This window comes from Sturnira hondurensis, unplaced genomic scaffold (genome assembly GCF_014824575.4).
Source record: "Sturnira hondurensis isolate 20B ecotype Veracruz unplaced genomic scaffold, ASM1482457v3 Scaffold0008640, whole genome shotgun sequence".
NCBI lineage: Eukaryota > Metazoa > Chordata > Mammalia > Chiroptera > Phyllostomidae > Sturnira > Sturnira hondurensis.
In genome coordinates this window covers 20,490,504-20,509,193 of record NW_028081271.1, presented here as the reverse complement: position 1 = coordinate 20,509,193, position 18,690 = coordinate 20,490,504, and the positions used below count along the sequence as shown (strand labels likewise).

General features: G+C 35.7%; 2 protein-coding genes across 2 annotated transcripts in view; one reads left to right on the top strand and one right to left on the bottom strand.

Moving 5' to 3' along the window:
- ADAM2 (ADAM metallopeptidase domain 2) overlaps positions 1 to 7,316 on the top strand; it is a 98,288-nt gene extending 90,972 nt beyond the window's left edge. The window contains exons 18-19 of the mRNA XM_037055095.1: positions 2,081 to 2,240; positions 7,283 to 7,316. Coding sequence (XP_036910990.1) covers positions 2,081 to 2,240; positions 7,283 to 7,316 — 194 coding nt within the window. The remainder of the gene's footprint in view (positions 1 to 2,080; positions 2,241 to 7,282) is intronic.
- Positions 7,317 to 13,471: 6,155 nt separating this feature from the next.
- Positions 13,472 to 18,690, bottom strand: part of LOC118993036 (A disintegrin and metallopeptidase domain 3-like) — a 181,098-nt gene continuing 175,879 nt past the window's right edge. The window contains exons 23-24 of the mRNA XM_037055094.1: positions 17,257 to 17,325; positions 13,472 to 13,678 (exon numbers count right to left, since the gene is read on the bottom strand). Coding sequence (XP_036910989.1) covers positions 13,472 to 13,678; positions 17,257 to 17,325 — 276 coding nt within the window. The remainder of the gene's footprint in view (positions 13,679 to 17,256; positions 17,326 to 18,690) is intronic.

Genomic DNA, 18,690 nt, shown 5'->3' with positions numbered 1-18,690 from the left:
TTATTGCTTCCAGGAGATACTGACTAACATCTGTAGTTACTAATTTAATTCCTGGGGGGAAACTATGGCTTAGAATGGGTGTCAATCCTGGCCCAATAACCAGCAGTCACGGTGCTCAGTCCCAAATTACAGAAATCACTGCGTTTGTCCAGCTCTGCCTGGGAAGTGGGAAGTTCTCTAGAAAGGGGCATGCACTAAGCACTCACAGCAAAGCACATCTTCTACGTGCCACTGAAGCCTACCCAGGCAGCTCTCCTACAGCCTGAAGGACTTTTTGCCACATTGTTTTAAAAAACATAGCTTTCTAATGTACTGTAATTGGTTTTGAGGGCAGAGGCTATGACTGATTCATATTTTTATGTCCCCAGTGCCTGGGATAGCACCTAACACAAATGGGTGTTCAGTAGTGTTCATTTTAAAGTTTTATTTATTTATATTTTCCATTACCATTTATCCTCCTTTGACTCTCTTTCATCTCTCTCCCCTCCCACAGCTACTACACAGTTGTCCACGTCCATGAATCCTTTTTCTTTTTGGCTTGATCTCTCCACCTACTAACCAGTAAACTACTAACTTAAGTAAACTTCATCAATCTGATAAAAAGCATCAACAAAAAACCATAGTTAATGTATTTTATAATGAAGTACATTGTTTTTCCCAAAATATTTATAATGGAATAAAGCCTGCTTTTATGAGGTCTATTCAACATTTTACCAAAAGTCCTAGACAATGCAATAAATAACAACAACAAAAAATAAACACAAGAAATCCAGAGTATGAAGATTGGAAAGAATTAAGTGAGTTTGCAGATGATAAGGTTAATTACATAGAAACTCCTAAAGAATCTATAAACATACTTGCAGAAGTAATAAATATTTTTGAAAGTTCAAAGGAAAAATATTCAAAAATCAATAGTATTATTATACAATAGCAGCAGTAAATGGAAATCAATATCAGTATCATTTATAATACTGTAACATATAAAATATTAAGAATATATTTAACAAAATATGTGCAGGACCTTTACACTGAAGCTAAAACAAAATGGAGGTAAATGTTAAACATACAAGTAAATGGAGAAATATGCCATATTTGCCTACTGGAAGGTTTATTATTGCTAAAATTTCAGTTATCACCAAATTAAATCTACAGATTTAAAAACAATTACAAAAGCATGCAATTTTTTAGATATTTACAATTTAATTCTAAAAAACAAAAGAGAGACTAGAAGAACCAAACAACCCTGAAAAAGAATGAGAAAGACGACAACTTAGGCTATTTGCCTTGTTGTCTTATATTGAATTTAATGTAGTACAGATTTTGTATATAGTTACATACATTAAGACAGTATGGCATTTTTAAAGGATATACAAGTAGATTAACAGAATGAAATAGGGAGCCCAGAAAATTACCCATTAATATATATAAGGTTAATCAATTTTTCAAGAAAAGTACAAAAATAGTTTAATGGTGAAGGAAAGATAGTTCAAAGCATTGTACTGTAACAACTGGATACCCACATAAGGCCAAAGCACCTCAAAAATCATACCTTATGTAATAATTCATATAGGGTAGATCATAGATCTAAAAGAAGATGCTAATACTATAAATCTTCTTGAAAGAAACACAGGGAAATTTTTACATGATTTTTTGGATTAGCAATAATTTCTTGGGTAAAACATGAAAATATATATCAATGCAAAAAGAAAAGATAATGTGGGCTTTACTAAAATTGTATTAAATGTACTATATTTATTATTAAATATAGGAATTGAGAAAAGCTCAACTTTTACAAGGATTACACTTTTATTTTTTTATCTATATTATCAGAGAGTTCTGAAAAGAGACTACATGGAATGGAAGGTTCTCAATCAAAAGAAAGGGATAGAACTATTATTATAAGAGTTAGAAGAGTGTCTCTGGGCACTTACACTATCAACTTATCTATTTTATTAAAATGTTAATTATAAAATTATTAAATAGTTAATATTTTTTACTTTAATACTTATATTAAAATACAGAAATGTCTTTGCTATGTTCCTTGTAATTACTTTTAAATCACTGGTGTTTTCTTTCCTAGAAAGACTTTATATTGAGAATGCTTACCCTTCCAGACCTATGAGATGGCCATTTTTCCTACTCATTCCTTTTGCCATTGTTCTCTCTGTAATGATCGCAACCCTGGTAAAAGTTTATTTGCAAAGGAAAAAGTGGAAAACTGAAGAGTATACAAGCGATGAGTATATTGATTTCATATTTAAGATTCATTAATTTTATAGCTGTTAATGCCCAGAGTATTATTAAGTAACATTGTGATAACATTACTAGTAGTAATTCCTATTTGTAATTTTATCTTTATATGGAAATTCAGCACCTAATATGCTAAATTGTCAGCAATTTTAATCTTATAACAACTTAGACTCTGTTAAGGGTAAAACTAAGTGAAACTGATTTCTAGTTAATCCTTACCTCTTTTTATTATTTGATCTTAATTATTGAATGTGTATTAACCATTACTATTTTATTTTTAATATTTATATATTTTAAAATGTTTTGCATGTGCTGTTTTATTAAAAATACCAGGGAAATTCATGAGAATAGTTAGCCTTATATGTAGTTTAATAAATTGAAAAATATCAGCCAGAAGTAGAAAAAAATAAAAATTCATATATAATAATAGTAAGATTGAAAAATCTAGATTATAGCTATTGATAACCTACAGAAAAAATAAAACAAATAACTTTTCAATAAAAAGTTTAGAAATATCTAAAAGCATGCTTTAAAAATAAAAATAAATATTAAAATCACTTTAAATCTTTTCAGGAAAATTGATAGAAAAAAATTTCTCCTTGGCCATATATAAGCAACCTACAGACAACATCACACTCAGTGGGCAAAAACTAAAAGCTTTCCCACTAAGATCAGGAACAAGACAAGGATGTCTACTTTCACCACTTTTATTCAACATAGTATTGGAAGTCCTAACCACAGCAATTAGACAAGAAAAAGAAATGAAAGGCATTCAAATTGGAAAGAAGGAAGTGAAACTGTTACTGTTTACAGATGCCATGATAGTGTACATAGAAAACCCTATAGTCTCCACTAAAAAGCTATTCAACCTAATCAGTGAATTTGGCAAAATAGCAGGATACAAAGTCAATATTCAGAAATCAAAGGCATTTTTGTACACCAACAATGAAATAGCAAAAACAGAAACTATGAAAAAACATCCCATTTACTACAGCAACAAGAAAAATAAAGTATCTAGGAATAAACTTAACCAAGAAGGTAAGAGACCTGTACTCAGAAAAGTACAAAATATTGAAGAAAGAAATTAAGGAAGATATAAATGAATGGAAGCTTATATGATGTTCATGGATAGGAAGAATTAACATCAAAATGTCCATACTACTCAAAGCAGTGTATAGATTCACTGCAACCCATATAGAAATACCAGTGACATATTTCACAGATATAGAACAAATATTTCAAAAATTTATGGGAACCATAAATGACTCTAAATAGCCTCAGCAATCTGGAGAGTAAGAAGGCAAAGTAGGAGGGATCACAATACTGCTATCAAACTATACTCTAAGGCCACTGTAGTCAAAACAGTCTGGTACTGGCATAAGAACAGACACAGAAATCAATGGGATAGAACAGAGAGCCCAGAAATAAATCCATGTCTCTATGGTCAATTAATATTTGACAAAGGGAGCAGGAGCATAAAATGGAGTAAAAATAGTCTCTTCAACAAATGGTATTGGAAAATCTGGACCAGATCATGCAAAAATATGAAACTAGACTACCAACTAACACCATACACCAAAATAAACTCAAGATGGATAAAAGACTTAAATATAAGATGTGACACCATAAAAGTCCTACAGGAGAACATAAGTAGAAAAATTTCAGATACCTCATGTGGCAATATTTTCACAAATACCTCCCCTAGGGCAAGGGATATAAAGAAAAGAATAAACAAATGACACCTCATCAAAATAAAAATCTTCTGCACAGCTAAATAAGCATCAGCAAAACAAAAAGATCAACCATATGGGAAAACTTATTTGCCAATGATAGCTCAAACAAGGTTTTGATATCCAAAATATATAAAGAACTCATATGACTCAACACCAAGAAGACAAACAATCTAATTAAAAAATGAGCAAAGGACCTGAACAGACATTTCTCCAAGGAAATAATATACAGATGGCCCATAGATATATGAAAGGATGCTCAACATCACTAGGCATCAGATACATACAAATTAAAACCACAATTAGATACTGCCCCACACCAGTCAGAAGATCATCATTAATAAATAAACAAACCAGTGATGGTGAGGATGTGGAGAAAGGAGAGCCCAGCCCTAGTGCACTTTTGGGCAGAATGCGGACTGTGGAAAACAGTATGGAATTACCTAAAAAAAATTTTAAAAATTATTCAGCAATTCCACTGCTAGGATTATACTCTAAGAATCCTGAAACATCAATTCAAAAGAACCTATGCACCCTCCATGTTCATAGCAGCACTATTTGCAATAGCCAAATACTGTAAGTAACCTAAGTGCCCATCAGTAAATGAGTGGATCAAAACACTGGTACATTTACACAAAGAATACTGCACAGCAGAAAGAAACTCCTGCTGTTCACAACAGCATAGATGGACCTGGAGAATATAATGCTAAGTCTAATAAGCCAGGTGGTGAAAGACTAATACCATATTATCTCACCTGTAAGAGGAACCTAATGAATAAAATAAACAAGTGAGCAAAATAGAACGAGAGACTTGGAAATAGAGAAAAAACTGACAGGGACCAGAGGGGACGGGAAAGGGGGATAATGCAAGAAAGAAGGGCAAGGTTCAAGTCAAGGACCATGTAGAAAGTACCCATGGACAAGGACAACAGGGTGGGGATTGACTGTGGGACCATGGGGTGGGCTGGGTGGAGAGAACAAAGGGAAAAAATTGAAATAACTGTAAATAAACAACAATAAAGTGTTTCATTAAAAAATCATAATTTCTACCTTTGCATTTTATATCTGGGTCCTCCATTTCACTTAAATTGAATTGAAGTTTATTATAATATTTAAAATTGAGAAAATAATGTAAACTAAGAGTAAATATAATTCATGGAAATATTTTGAAAAGTTTATGTAAAATTGCTTAAGTGTAATATGCAGCTTGTATAACAGTTAACTGTTTCAACATACATTTAATACTGAAAACACACTAAAGGAATTTTTTATATTGAAGGACTTCATTGTGGAAAAATTGATATCACATATCTGATGGGAAATTAGTAAAATAATAGAAATAAGTTGGGCAAGATTAAATACTTAAATGTATGACCTGAAACCAAAAAAGCTGTAGAAGAAATCATAGGAAAATCTCTAGCATTTCTTTTGGCAATATTTTTTCTGAGCTATCTCCCTGGTCAAGGGAAACAAAAGAAAAAAATAAACAAATGGCACTACATTAAACTAAAATGATTTTGGAAACCAAAAGAAACCATTAACAAACTAAAAAAACAACCTACTGAATGAAGTAAGATATTTGCCAATGATATCTGATTATATCCTAAGTTTATAAAAAACTTGGATAACTCAACACAAGAGAAACAAATTGATTTAAAAATGAGCAGGGGACCTAAATAGATACTTCTCCAAAAAGGACATACCAATGACCAATTATCAGAGAAAGGCAAATCAAAACCACCATAAAATATTACATCACACCTGTCAGAATGGCTATCCTCAATACATCAACAAATGAGTGTTGGTGAGGATGTGGAGAAACGGCAACCCTCATGCACTGTTGATGGAAATGCAGATTGGCGCAGCCACTATGAAAAACATTATGGAGCTTCCTCAAAAAGTTGAAAATGCAACTACCTTATGACCCAGCAATTACACTTCTGAGTGTATATCTGAGGAAACTCAAAACACTAATTTGAAAGAATATATGCACTTCTATGTTCATTACAGCATTATCTATTGAATACAATAGCCAAGATATGGAAGCAACCGAAGAGCCCATCAATCCATCAGTATGTGAGTGGATAAAGAAGTGGTGGTGTGCGTGTGCATATGTGTGTGTATAGTAATAATATATTACTCTAGTAATATTCCTATATTAATAATATATTCATATAGTAATATAGCATATTGATAATATACTATATATTGCTATATACAGTAGTATATTACTATATACAGTATTACTTAATATCTATTACTATGTATAGTAATATGTATTACTATATATTACTATAGAGTATAGTATATATTATATAGTATATATAGTGATGTGTACTTATATAATATATTACTGCAATGTATATAGTATATATATTACTATAGTATATTACTATTGATATATTATATATTAATATAATATATATTGGTGTGTTGCTATTGGTATAGTATATATATTACTATAGTTATACATTATATATATTACTATATAGTATATATAGTTTACATTATATAGTATATAGTATAATATAATAGACTATTGTTTGCTGTAAAAGTGAATGAAATTTTACCATTTGCAATAGCATGGATGAACAAAGAGCGTATTATGCTCAGTGAAATAAGTCAGTCAGAGAAAGACAACTACCATATGATTTCACAAACCTGTGGAATCTAAAGAACAAAATAAACAAAATTGAAACAGACTCATAGATAAAGCAAACAAACTAATAGGTGCCAGAAGGGGCAGGAGTTGGAGGGCTGGGTGTAAAAGGTGAAGGGATTAAGAAGTACAAATTGGTCATTACAAAATAGCCATGGGGTTGTCAAGTATAGCATAGGGAACACACCCAATAATATCGTAATAACTGTGTAGGGTGCCAGGTGGGCACTGGAAATATCAGAATAAAATATATGATAGTCTGACCTCTGAAAATAGTACAATATTGAATGTAACCTGTAATTGAAGATAGTTTTAAGTAAATAAACAAAAAAAATAAGTAGGACAGAAGATGAGTTCCAAAAAAAGTTTAAATAAAGGTATTTAGCTAATCATTTTTTAAATATGAAAGTGACCTGAGTTCATTTTCAGGTGAACTCACATTCCCGTGCTTCTTTCTCATGTTAGTCTTACTTACCAGCTGAAAGATAGTTCAGTGGTGAGGTAGTCTCTAGTACTGGCTGTTTCCAGATCTCAGATGGGAATTCAAAACTGTTTCAGTACTAACAGGTAGTACAGAGTTTTGTACAGCAATCTTTGAAGAATATATAATTGTAAGTGATTATATTTGTTTTTAAATGTACAGGGAAGTTGAAAGTGAGACTGAAACCAAAGAGTAACCCAGGAAACAGAGAATTGATGAGATTATAGTGAGTATCAAATATTTCACAGATGAGATGGAGAGACAGAAAGTTTAATGTATTGATAAATATAAATAACATAAATGTGTATTAAATGGTAGTAGTCATACAGATGCATATAATGAAAATTAAGTTGGATAAATTTTTCAATAATGTAAGCTACATTATACATTAGTAAACTATAAAAGTAGACTATAAGTGACATTCAATTTGTCATTTAAAATTTCTTGCAGTGTTATTTTTAATTTTTTTCCTAATGTTAAATTCTTTAGCATTTGTGTATTCAAATTTTGGTTTAGAATAAATTACATTATAGAACTCTATAATATGGTTCCCCTCGTGCTATTTGTTGAATTAACCACCATTTTTAACCTGATTGGGCATATAGGTGACTTTTTTCCCTTTATTCTTCCACAGTAATTATCTTCGATGGACAAGAAAAATGGAAAAGAAAAAATACATGTGTTGCCTGATTGCCTGGGATTCAAAACCTGCAAATTATTGTTTTGACCTGACAAGAAAAAAATTAGAAGTTTTCATATATAATTTACGTTATATCATACTATTTAAAAATTATATAACATACATATATATTTATTTAATTCCACAGACACTTATTTGTTTATATTACATATTTTTAAGTTATCTCATACTAATTCTGCTAGTCAGTAGAAACAAACTGATAACCAGCAGACATGAGATGAGAAAATGTTATAATAAATGCAATGCCTTGATTAAAAACCACTTACATTTTAAATTGCAAAATTATGTAATTATGCTATTATCTGATTGTATAATAACAACCACTCAAAAGAAAGCTTGATAGACTTTAATACTGAAAGCATTAGTAGAGATAAAGAATATATCATAATATAAATTGTCAGTTTAACAGAAAGCTACAACGATACATATACATTAGCGAGCATTCTCCAGAGAAACAGAACCAATAGGTGAAAATAGATCAATAGATTAGATAAATAGATAGATAGATAATGGATAGATAGATAATATGCAGCTAAAGAGATTTATTATAGAAATTGGCTTACATGGTTATAGAGGCCAAAAGTCCCATAATCTGCCATCTACAAGTTGGAGAAAAGAAAAGTTGGTGGTATAATCAGTATGAGTTTGAAGGCCTGACAATTGGGGATCCTATGGTGTAAGTCCCAGTCCGAGTCCCCAAACCAGGGGTACCAATGGATATCCAAGGGCAGGAAAAAGATGGATGCCTCAACTCTAGCAGAGAGCAAATTCAACTTTCTCCACTTGTTCTACTCAGGCTCTCATGGGATTGGAAGATGCCTCTTTCCATTGTTGATGATAATCTTCACTCAGTCTAATAATTCAAATACTAATCTCATCCAAAGACATACTCATAAACACATTCAGACATAATGTTTTTATTAGATATCTGGGTACCACTAAGTTAACAAACAAAGTTAATCATCATAAGTGTACCCCTTGTCAACTTGGTCCCTATATGCATCACCTGAAAACATATTAACTTCTAAATAGGGATATAACTCTGTCTAACATGACATGACTATCCTGCATGCAACCAGGAATGCACTAATTCCTTCCCCAGATGAGAAAATACAATCGTTGAATAATGTTTACTCTTTTCTAGATATCTCTTAACCTAAATACTATGCTGTAATGTTAACAATGCTTAAATACTCATGTAAGGTCCATGCATCTTATGTTACATGGCAGGGAAATAAGAGAGGAAGGAAAAACAAAGGTATTTATTTAATATATGTATATACACATACAAGTATATTCATAACAAAACAAGGAGGAAATACAACACTACTCATCATTTTTGTAACTGATCATGTCATTATAGCTGGTATTTATTCTACTACCTAATTCTACTACCCAGTCTGCATTCCCTTTGACTTCAGCAGGCACCTGAGCTGGTTTGGTGAGTCAAACCTTTACTTCTAAAGGCTCTGGGCCATTATTAGTCCTGTCCTGATTGAGTTGTTGTAGTTTTCCATTGACTTTAACTACAGGGAATGGTAATACAAAGAGACATCCTAAAAGATCTCCTATATTCCAGCCATACTCTTTCTTACCTCATACCACTTACCACTGCAGAGTGGTAGTCCAGTTTCCTCTTGGTAGTCAGAATCAATCACCTCACAGCCAATCGCTTCTCGGCCCTTTGGCTAAGATCAAGTGTAAAATCACCTCACAGCCAACACCTTAACTCTCTTCTTTGCCTGTTGAATCAGAGGGATGAGGAACCCAAAGTGGGTTCTTAAGCAGGTGGCAGTCTTAACTTTCAGTTCAAGGAATCATTGTGTCTCCTGGTGGAAATATTTCTTCTTCTGAAAGAAACTAAAACCTCTAGTCCAACAGAGCATAAATTCATGAAAACAGGAAGCAAAAATTTCTCTATTTGGTCACTTAGGGTAACAGTGAGTGGTGCCACTTCTATTCTCACTCTCTGATTCCTGAACCCATGAATCCTATCTAGTATATTTGACACTGATTCAGAGCATGTACAGTCCTCTGGAGAACCTTGCCCTAGTCCTGGAAGCTGTTGTCATCTAGTGGGCACCACAGTTGGGTGTCTGAAAGGCCATTCTACCATTCTTTCAAGACAGCTGCTTCTGGTGGGTAAGGAACTTATGATATGGGGCATCACCAACTTCTTTTTTTCCATTCTTTAAATATATTTTATTGCTTATGCCATTACAGTTGTCCCATTTCCCCCCTTCATCTCCTCCACCCTGCACACCCCTCCCCCCATTCCCTCCCTTTAGTTCATGTCCATGTGTCTCAAGTTATTTAGATTCTATATTTCCCATACTATTCTTGCCCTCCCCCTGTCTATTTTCTACCTACTGTCTATGCTACTTATTCTCTGTACTATCTGCCCCCTCTCCTCCTCCCACTCCCCTGTTGCTAACCCTCCTTGTGATCTCCATTTCCATGGTTCTGCTCCTGATCTAGCTGTTCTCTTAGTTTGTTTTTGTTTTAGGTGTGGTTGTTAATAACTGTGAGTTTGCTATCCTTTCACTATTCATATTTTTCATCTTATTTTTCTCAGATAAGTCCCTTTAACATTTCATATAATAAGGGCTTNTGTTGGTTGGGTAATTGATTGCGCTGTTCTTCTGTAAATCTGCCAGGATTTTCCCCCAAGTGTAGGAGAACTGCAGTCGCTCCGTCCTACTCCGTCGCCATTTTCTCCCCTCCTCTGAGGTCTCTTTTGAGAAATCAGTTGACAGTCTGATGGGAACTCCTTTGTAGGTGACTGTCCCCTTATCTCTTGCTGCTTCTAGGATTCTCTCCTTCATTTTAATCTTGGTTAATGTAATTATGATGTGTCTTGGTGTGTTCTTCCTTGAATCCAGCTTCTTTGAGACTCTCTGAGCTTCCTGGACTTCCTGGAAGTCTGTTTCCTTTGCCAGATTGGGGAAGTTCTCCTTCATTATTTGTCCAAATAAGTTTTCCACTTGTGGCTGTTCCTCTTCCCCTTCTGGTACCCCTATAATTCGGATGTCGGAACATTTAAAGATGTCTTGGAGGTTCCTAAGCCTCTCCTCATTTTTTGGATTCTTGCTTCTTTATTCTTTTCTATTTGGTCATTTCTTTCTTTCTTCTGGTCCACTCCATTGATGTGAGTCCCAGTTTTGTTTCCATCACTATTGGTTCCCTGTGCATTTTGCTTCATTTCACTTAGTGTAGCCTTCATTTTTTCACCTAATTTGTGGCTAAAATCAACCAGTTCTGTGAGCATTCTGTCCACCAATGTTTTGAACTGTGCATCGATAGGTTGGCTATCTCTTGGTTGCTTAGAAGTATTGGCTCTGGGACTTTGAACTGTTCTTCTGCTTGAGCCATAATCTTTTGCTGTACAGTTAGTTTCTTGATCAGAAGCAATGCTGAGCAGAATAACATGATGGAGGATAAGGCATTTGGTAAGTCTATAAATGGTAGTTTGGGCAGAAGCTTTGTACGTAAGGAAGGCAGATCCAAATCCAGAGTAAGTTTGTATTCTGATAAGGAAAAAATACTGCCCCATCCATGATGGAAGTGGTCCAACATAATCAACCTGCCACCAGTTTAACTTACTCATCATCCCAGTAATGATGTTATATCTGGAGCCCAGTGATGACGGATTAAGAACTCAACAGTGACTGTAACCAGGTTAGGCTTGGTGAGTAAAATTTCATGATTCTGAGCCCATCTGTAAACTCCACCCTGGCCATCATGGTCACAGTGAGCTCCCTGGGGGATAACAGGTATTGCTAGGTTGACTAGTACCCATAGAATGGGTCTTCCTTTCCGCCTGATTATTGAAATCCTCCTCTGATGAGGTCACCCTTTAGTGAGCATCTACATGGGACCTGACAGAGCTAGGTGGGTCTAGGAGGAATAGAAAATCACCAGTTGGGAAAACTGTACCATGGGAAACTGCAGCCTGGGAAAATGCCTGCTGATCCTACCCAGGACAAACAGAAGCCTGGCTAAGATTTGGGTCTGAGGTCGGCCTATCTGGCATAACAGAAAGCAGCTTTAACTTGAGCCTGACAAGATGTATCAAGAAAAATGGTCAGCAGAAATGGCACCCAGCAACCAGCTCTAGCCAATCAGACTCTGACACCCCAACCAGTTACTCTTCGTGGGTTTTTGTGCTTAAAAAACCTGCCCTGAGAACAACCAAGTAAGTCTTAACCTCCCTTGGTTGGCTCCCCAACTTCCCTTGGTTGGCTCCACTTTTCCTTCTTATTCCAGGCTAATAAACCCTTAGTTCCTTAGCTTGCTGCATCTGTCTGGTTTCTTGAGTGACTCCCACCTAACAGGACCCAAATATCTTTAAGATCTTTGCCAATTCAGAGATGTCTATCCACATGTTATTCTCACATTTTTTTGTTCATTCATAAGGATCTACCCACATACTTCCCCACCCCACCCCCAAATTTCTTTGTCACTTTCATTCATGTTTTTTTCAAAGTCCCTGACCATCCAGCCAAACTACATTGTCACATAATCACATGTCTGGTTATTTATCTTATCAAGCAAAGTGCACGGCCATGTACACTGCCCAGAGTTCTTCCCTCTTGGGAGGATTTCCTTTCACCACTGTCCTTCGGGGATGTCTAAGAGCAGCTGTCCATCTTCAGGTGGTACCTGCATTTTATACAGCATCACCTATAAACTAAACTCAAATCTTCCTTTGCCAGTTAAAGGTAGGAAACTCCCTATGAAGCCACAAATGCAAGCCGGGAGAATTTTGGTTCGTTCATACCAGATAGCTATTATTGTGTTCCCTGCTGCCATTTTCTTATTTGATAGGTTAAGGAAAAAGAGGTCAGTGCCCCTGACTAAATAGGCAAGTGGTACATGTTTTAAAAGTCCTTGGGGCACACCAGTTAAAAATTGCTGGCTTAACACTTTCAGTTTTACAAAGCAAAATCAAGTAAGTGAAATCATGTAGGCTTGTGTCTGTTGATTCTTCCACCTGCTTGGAAGAATATATCTTTGCTCTTTAGGGGCACCCAGACTTGCTGCTCTTTCTTTACTAGAAGCTGAGCTTTTCCAGGTAAGATTATCTTGCTCTATTGCCCCCTCCCTGTGTTGCTCTTACTGAGCTGCATGCACTTCTGCACACCCCAAACTGTCATACATGGATTGGAAAATCCATACATGGATTGGAGAAAAATAGGACCTAAAGATTCTTCATCAACACACAAAGATGTTCCTGGGTCAGCAGTGACAGTACCTCACCACTGAGGCCAAGAGTTCCCTTTTCTAAATGTCCATCAACTAATGGATAGATTTCAAAATGTGTTTTATCCATGCAATGGAATCTTTTTCAGCCATCCAATGGTTACAAATGGATGAAACTTGAAACCATTATGCTATGCTAAGTGAGTAAAGCCAATCACCAAAACAAACAAACAAACAAAAATACCCATATATTACTCATTTGTATGAAATATCCCAAACAGGGACATTTATGGAGAAAAAGATCAGTGTTTGTTTCGGGGTAGAACAGGGGCCCGGTGATGAAGAGCTGGGACATGGTGTGGCAAAGGGTTTAAATAACCTAACTTTACCAGAACATACGCTCCTATCTGGGGTTTCCTTTGCAGGCCCTGTGGCAGGGGCCCAACCAATTAGGATCCCGAAGGGCGGGCCAGCTGGGGCCGAAAGCAACTTCGGCGCTCACCCGGGGCCCTAGCGCTGCGCACTGTGGTGCTGAGTACTCCTGCCCGCGAGCCGCAGAGCTGCCCAACGGCTTTCAGTCTGGGCGGCGCCCCTGCGCTCTGGCCCAGCCATGCTGCTTCTCCTTGCACTGCTGGCTGAGCTCGGAAGGCTGCACGCTAGCGTGGGTAAGACCACGGGAGCCTGGACCACTTCTTTTGCTTCTGAGCAGGCTGAACTCTTTCTGGAGAACAATTTCCTGTAGCTCTGGGACCCCTGTCACACCCCCTTCCTGTGTCCCTGCTGTTGCCCTCTTTCATGTCTCTCCAGAGGACTGATGTTATTAGCCAAGGAGGGGGTCCAGGGTCTCAACAGCTGAGACTCAGCTGGTCTTTCCTGGCTCATTTGCTCTGGGGCTGTTGGATTTAAGGGTATGTGTACTACCCTCAATTTATTCCTCAGAGTACGGAGGGAAATAATCCCAGCATAGTTCTGTAGAACTACAGTGTCCCATTTTTGTTTGTTTCTGTCTTAGCAATTTTCAGTATGTCCTTGAAAATGTAGTGAAAGCTTGGGACCAAGAAGGAGGGAGGACAAATATAATTTTCTGACAGCTTTAGTCCTGACGGTGGTGAACTCAGTGGAAAGAGCCCACTCTTGACTGAGAGGGCTGTTGCTGCAAACGCCCCATTTTCTTGCCGCAGGTTCTGAAAGAATATTCCTGCACCTCACAGTCCCACAGAAAATAAGGTCAAATGAGAGTGGAGGTGCAAACAAACAGGTAAATATTTGTCTTATATTTAAAATTTTTAAGAGTCTTTTAATCTACCTCCGTATCAAGTCAGGTCATACTGCTTCGAACTCATTTGCAAAACAAAATGTTTTCAAGCTGCTGTTTTGTCTCAGTATATTTTGATCCTACACCTCTGTGCTAACTAACCCTGTGCCTTCCCTGTGTCTTTTTCCTCTTTCAGTCATGCTCTGTCCCAATTTTCAAGAAAATGCTGGTAAAAATATTACAGAAAAAAGTACTGGTAGAAAAAAATCAATATGAAATAAACTAGACAGTGTTCCAGCAACAGAGAGATTGGTCTGGAGCAAAATTTAGACCAACAAAATTTTGACACAGAAACATCAGACTTAGTAGAAATATGGCCAAAGGAAGAAAAGGAAAAATAAAATGTCATATTTTCCCTGTTATGATGATATTATAATAAATATATATTAACTGGAAAACTAAGTTGAAAGAAATGCTTACTTGCCATATAAAAAAATAAATTGCATTAAAGGCATTTATTCTTGAATATTTCAAATTGGTGTAGTTATGTTTTATATTAGAAACCAAGAGTCATGATACAAGAGTTTAGATTTTCATGTAGTTAAATTGGTGTGGTCAATGTATGGTAACTGTGAAAAAAATTCATGTTGGAACAACTTTTGTAGTAAGAATAAGTAAAATATTAAGAATTCATAAGTATTTTGTCATACAGTAATGGAACCTATGTGATTTTGTTCCATTACTGAACAATAATAATAAAAGTAAAATGTATGTGAAATTATCATTGAAAATAACAATAAAATAATTTTGTTTGGAGAAATAGTATATGTATATACTATTAGTGTTTGTATAGTATATACATATACTATTAGTATTTGTATAGTATATGTATATACGATTAGTATTTGTATATACTAATCTTATTTAATTCTCAGATTAACCTTCTAAACGAGGATACGGACATATACATGACATAAATTATATATCTTATATATGTATTTAATAAAGAGGATTAATACTATTAAGAGCATGAAAGCTACAACATTAAGGACATGGAATTTAATTTTGAATTTATGACTCCAGTTCCATTACAAGTACTACCTTCAGTTGAAAAATTATTTACAGAAAAATTTTTTCTGATTTATTTCTAAGAATTTGTACATTGTCATTGCATGATCACTTTAAACTTTAAGTTGTTCCCTTCAAACTGCCTTTCACCAAGCATAGAGCAGCTATGCAGGACACGAACTGCTTTTACTATGCAGTGTTCAATACCTCTTTTTGTTTTTTGAATTGTCTTTATGCAATTCCAGAAGCCATTCTCCTGTGACAAATATGTGATTAATGTTCTTCTTTCTTTTCTTACAATAGACCTCCCTTTACCTGTCTGGTTTCTTCCTTTGATTCCAGAATACTTCGTGTCTTTCTTGTGTTGTTATGCATATAGAAGATTCTTTTTTTCATGGACTTTCAGTTTATCATGATAACCACATATTCTGCTAAAGCAGTGGTGTTTATTCTGGGATATTGCAGGATTTACGCAGGTGTCCACATTTCTAAGGTTTATCTAAATATATGTGTGGAAGCTATGAGCGCTGCCATTGGTATAACACTGGGAAGAAGCTCTTCGGCTGAGGAGAGAGGGCTGCCTTTCAATGCCTTCCTGCCAAAGGCCATTGGGTACGCACCTGTAGTGACCCAAGCTAGGTTCATTAATTGTGGCAGTGAGGGGCAGCACATGCCATGGAGAACCATGGGGCCTTTCAGTGGGAGTGTGTTAGAAAGCCTTTAAAAGATTCCAGCTCCTGTTATAGGATTTGTGGAACGTTTGAGGAAGCAGGCCTTTGCTCTGGTTTGCATGTGGTCAGTCAGGAAGTAGTTCTCACCCTTTGTTTATTTCTCATTTATAATATAATGATAATAATAATATGTATGTCAAAATTTATATAAATACATTTATGTTAGGTCCTATTAAGCACTGATCAAGCATTTAAGGAGGCACTGAAATCAAATGACAGTAGAAGACAAGTGAGATGTGTGTGTATAGATTAAGGTTAAGTTATCACGGAAGAGTTTGAGAATAACCACCTAAACAAAACAGTTTGTCAGCTGATGGTTGACTTAATGTAATACATTTTGTATCTATACGCTGTTAGAGTAGCTCAATAAGAGGCCAGTAGACGTAGGTGGCTCTAGTTCCTTTAGTCACCTGCACCAGCAAACCCCACTTTAGAACTCGACCTAATCTTATCTCTTCTACTGCCTTTATGATGCAAAATCATTAGCCTCTTAGCAAAAGAGGAAAGAGGGTTTGGGCCTGCGGGCTCTGGTGAAACCCACACAACTGAGAAAGGCGCCTGGAGAAAGGTCTCATTCGGAGTAAGGAATGTTTGCTAGGCCCGGTATTATATGTTCAGTCCTGGGTTATCAGGCATCTTAGCCCCTGAGTCTTGTACTTCCTGGGTGTTTCCAGACAGAAGCAGCACTAGCCTCTCGCAAGCTTGCAGGCTCTCTTTTCTCAAAATCAGGGATCTTTCTTAAAATTGGTTTTTCTTGAAAAGAAATTGTGGGTTTGCTAGCGTAGATGTCTGCCTGTCTTTGTGAAGATAGTCCTCTGACCCAGCTGTTACCGGAGGTCACGACATTAGGATGAGAAACACTGTTATTGGAACTGAACCTGGGTTTGGCTATCTGCTGCAACGAAAGCCAACCTCGTGAGACAGGTGCTGGTGAAAAACAAAAGTTTTATTCACGTTGCTTGCAATTCAAGAAGATGGGGAACTCAGGTCCTAAGAAAAGCCTATTTTAAAATTTCAGTGCAGGTGGAACTTTTTATAAGAATGTAGAGGAAAAGCAGAACAAAGAGATCAGGGGAGAGAAAGCACGGCTTCCCCTGAGAAGGGGGCGCATGGGAAAGGGAGGGGCTTCTTCCCCTCGTTTAGGTGCTATCTCTCTTCAAACAGGAAGGTGTAGATTTACTTCAGAAACCTGTGACTTTTCGTGGCTGGCGCCAAGCACCCCTTCTCCTCCAAAGCCTGCTCCTCTGAGCTGTAAACAAGGGGCAAAAACACAGGGTTTTCTTTATACGTTCTAAGAAGACAAAGGATGGCTGTAGCCTTGAGAAAATGCAGTTTAATTGAAATGTTAAATTATGGCTACATCATAGTAAGTCTGTGTTGTATTAAAGCTCTTATTCCTGGAGCTGCAGCAGTTCTCACTGGCTTCGGTCTCTCAAGTCTTTATTCCTCATGGTTTTATATCAAGAAGACTGTGAAGTAGCTCCAGGTATTGATAGTATGTATGTAAGTATTGATAAATTTGTTTTACTGTGTTTAGCATAGAATTTCAGCCTGCAGCCATGGCTCATTCATCTTGACTAGAAAATATATATTATTTTTCAAATAGAGATGACTAATTTATGGTATTAATGATGCTAAAATTATCTTTCCAAAATGTAACCTTCAGTTTTTTCTTTTCAAAAAGCCATCCCTACATATTAAAGTCATTACCCTAATCCTGAATTTGTAATGATAATAAATTTCTTCTATTTTGAATCATGAATTCTGTAGAATATGTTAATTTTTAGAATGGACTGAGTCTTTTTTGACATAAGTGAAAATAGTTTTAGTATGCATATATATATATTTTTTTAAATAGTTTATTTATTTATTTTTAGAGAAAAAGGAAGGGAGGGAGGAAGAGAGGGAGAGAAACATCACATCAATGGGTTGCCTCTCGTACATACCCCTACTGGGGACTGAACCCACAACCCAGGCATAGGCCCTAACTGAGAATCAAACCAGCAACCTTTTGCTTTGTGGGACAATGCCTAATGAACTGAGCCACACCAGTGAAGGCTACTTTGTATATTTTTGACTTATTAAATCATCTTTATTAATTTTTTTGTTTTAGGTGATTTATATTATTACAATTGATGAAAAATCATACACTCTGCATCTCACAAAACAGTAAGATATGATTTTCCCTTAAAGCTTAAATTTTACTTGTTACTATTTAAATATGATAATGAAGAAAAATGCACACTGTTAAATCAATCCATTTTCAGTGTAGGATTCATTAGGTCTTGACTCTTAGATCTATGAGAATGTTGCATTTAATTATTCAGGCTTTTATTTTCCAATTTAGAAATGAGCTAAATACATATTTATATGTCTTTACATATTTCTAAATCTTTATACATATTTATAAATCTTTAATGGAGTGGTAAAGATACTTAACCCAAGAATTGTGATAGATGTTAAGTATGTCTGATGGAAACGCCAACATAATGAACACATCAAGTGGTTATTGGTGGGAAAGTCAACTGGTACCATACATCTTATGAATGTTTAATTATATATGTATTTCTTCTTTACTTTATAGGGCACACTGTATATATCATAAAACTCATTC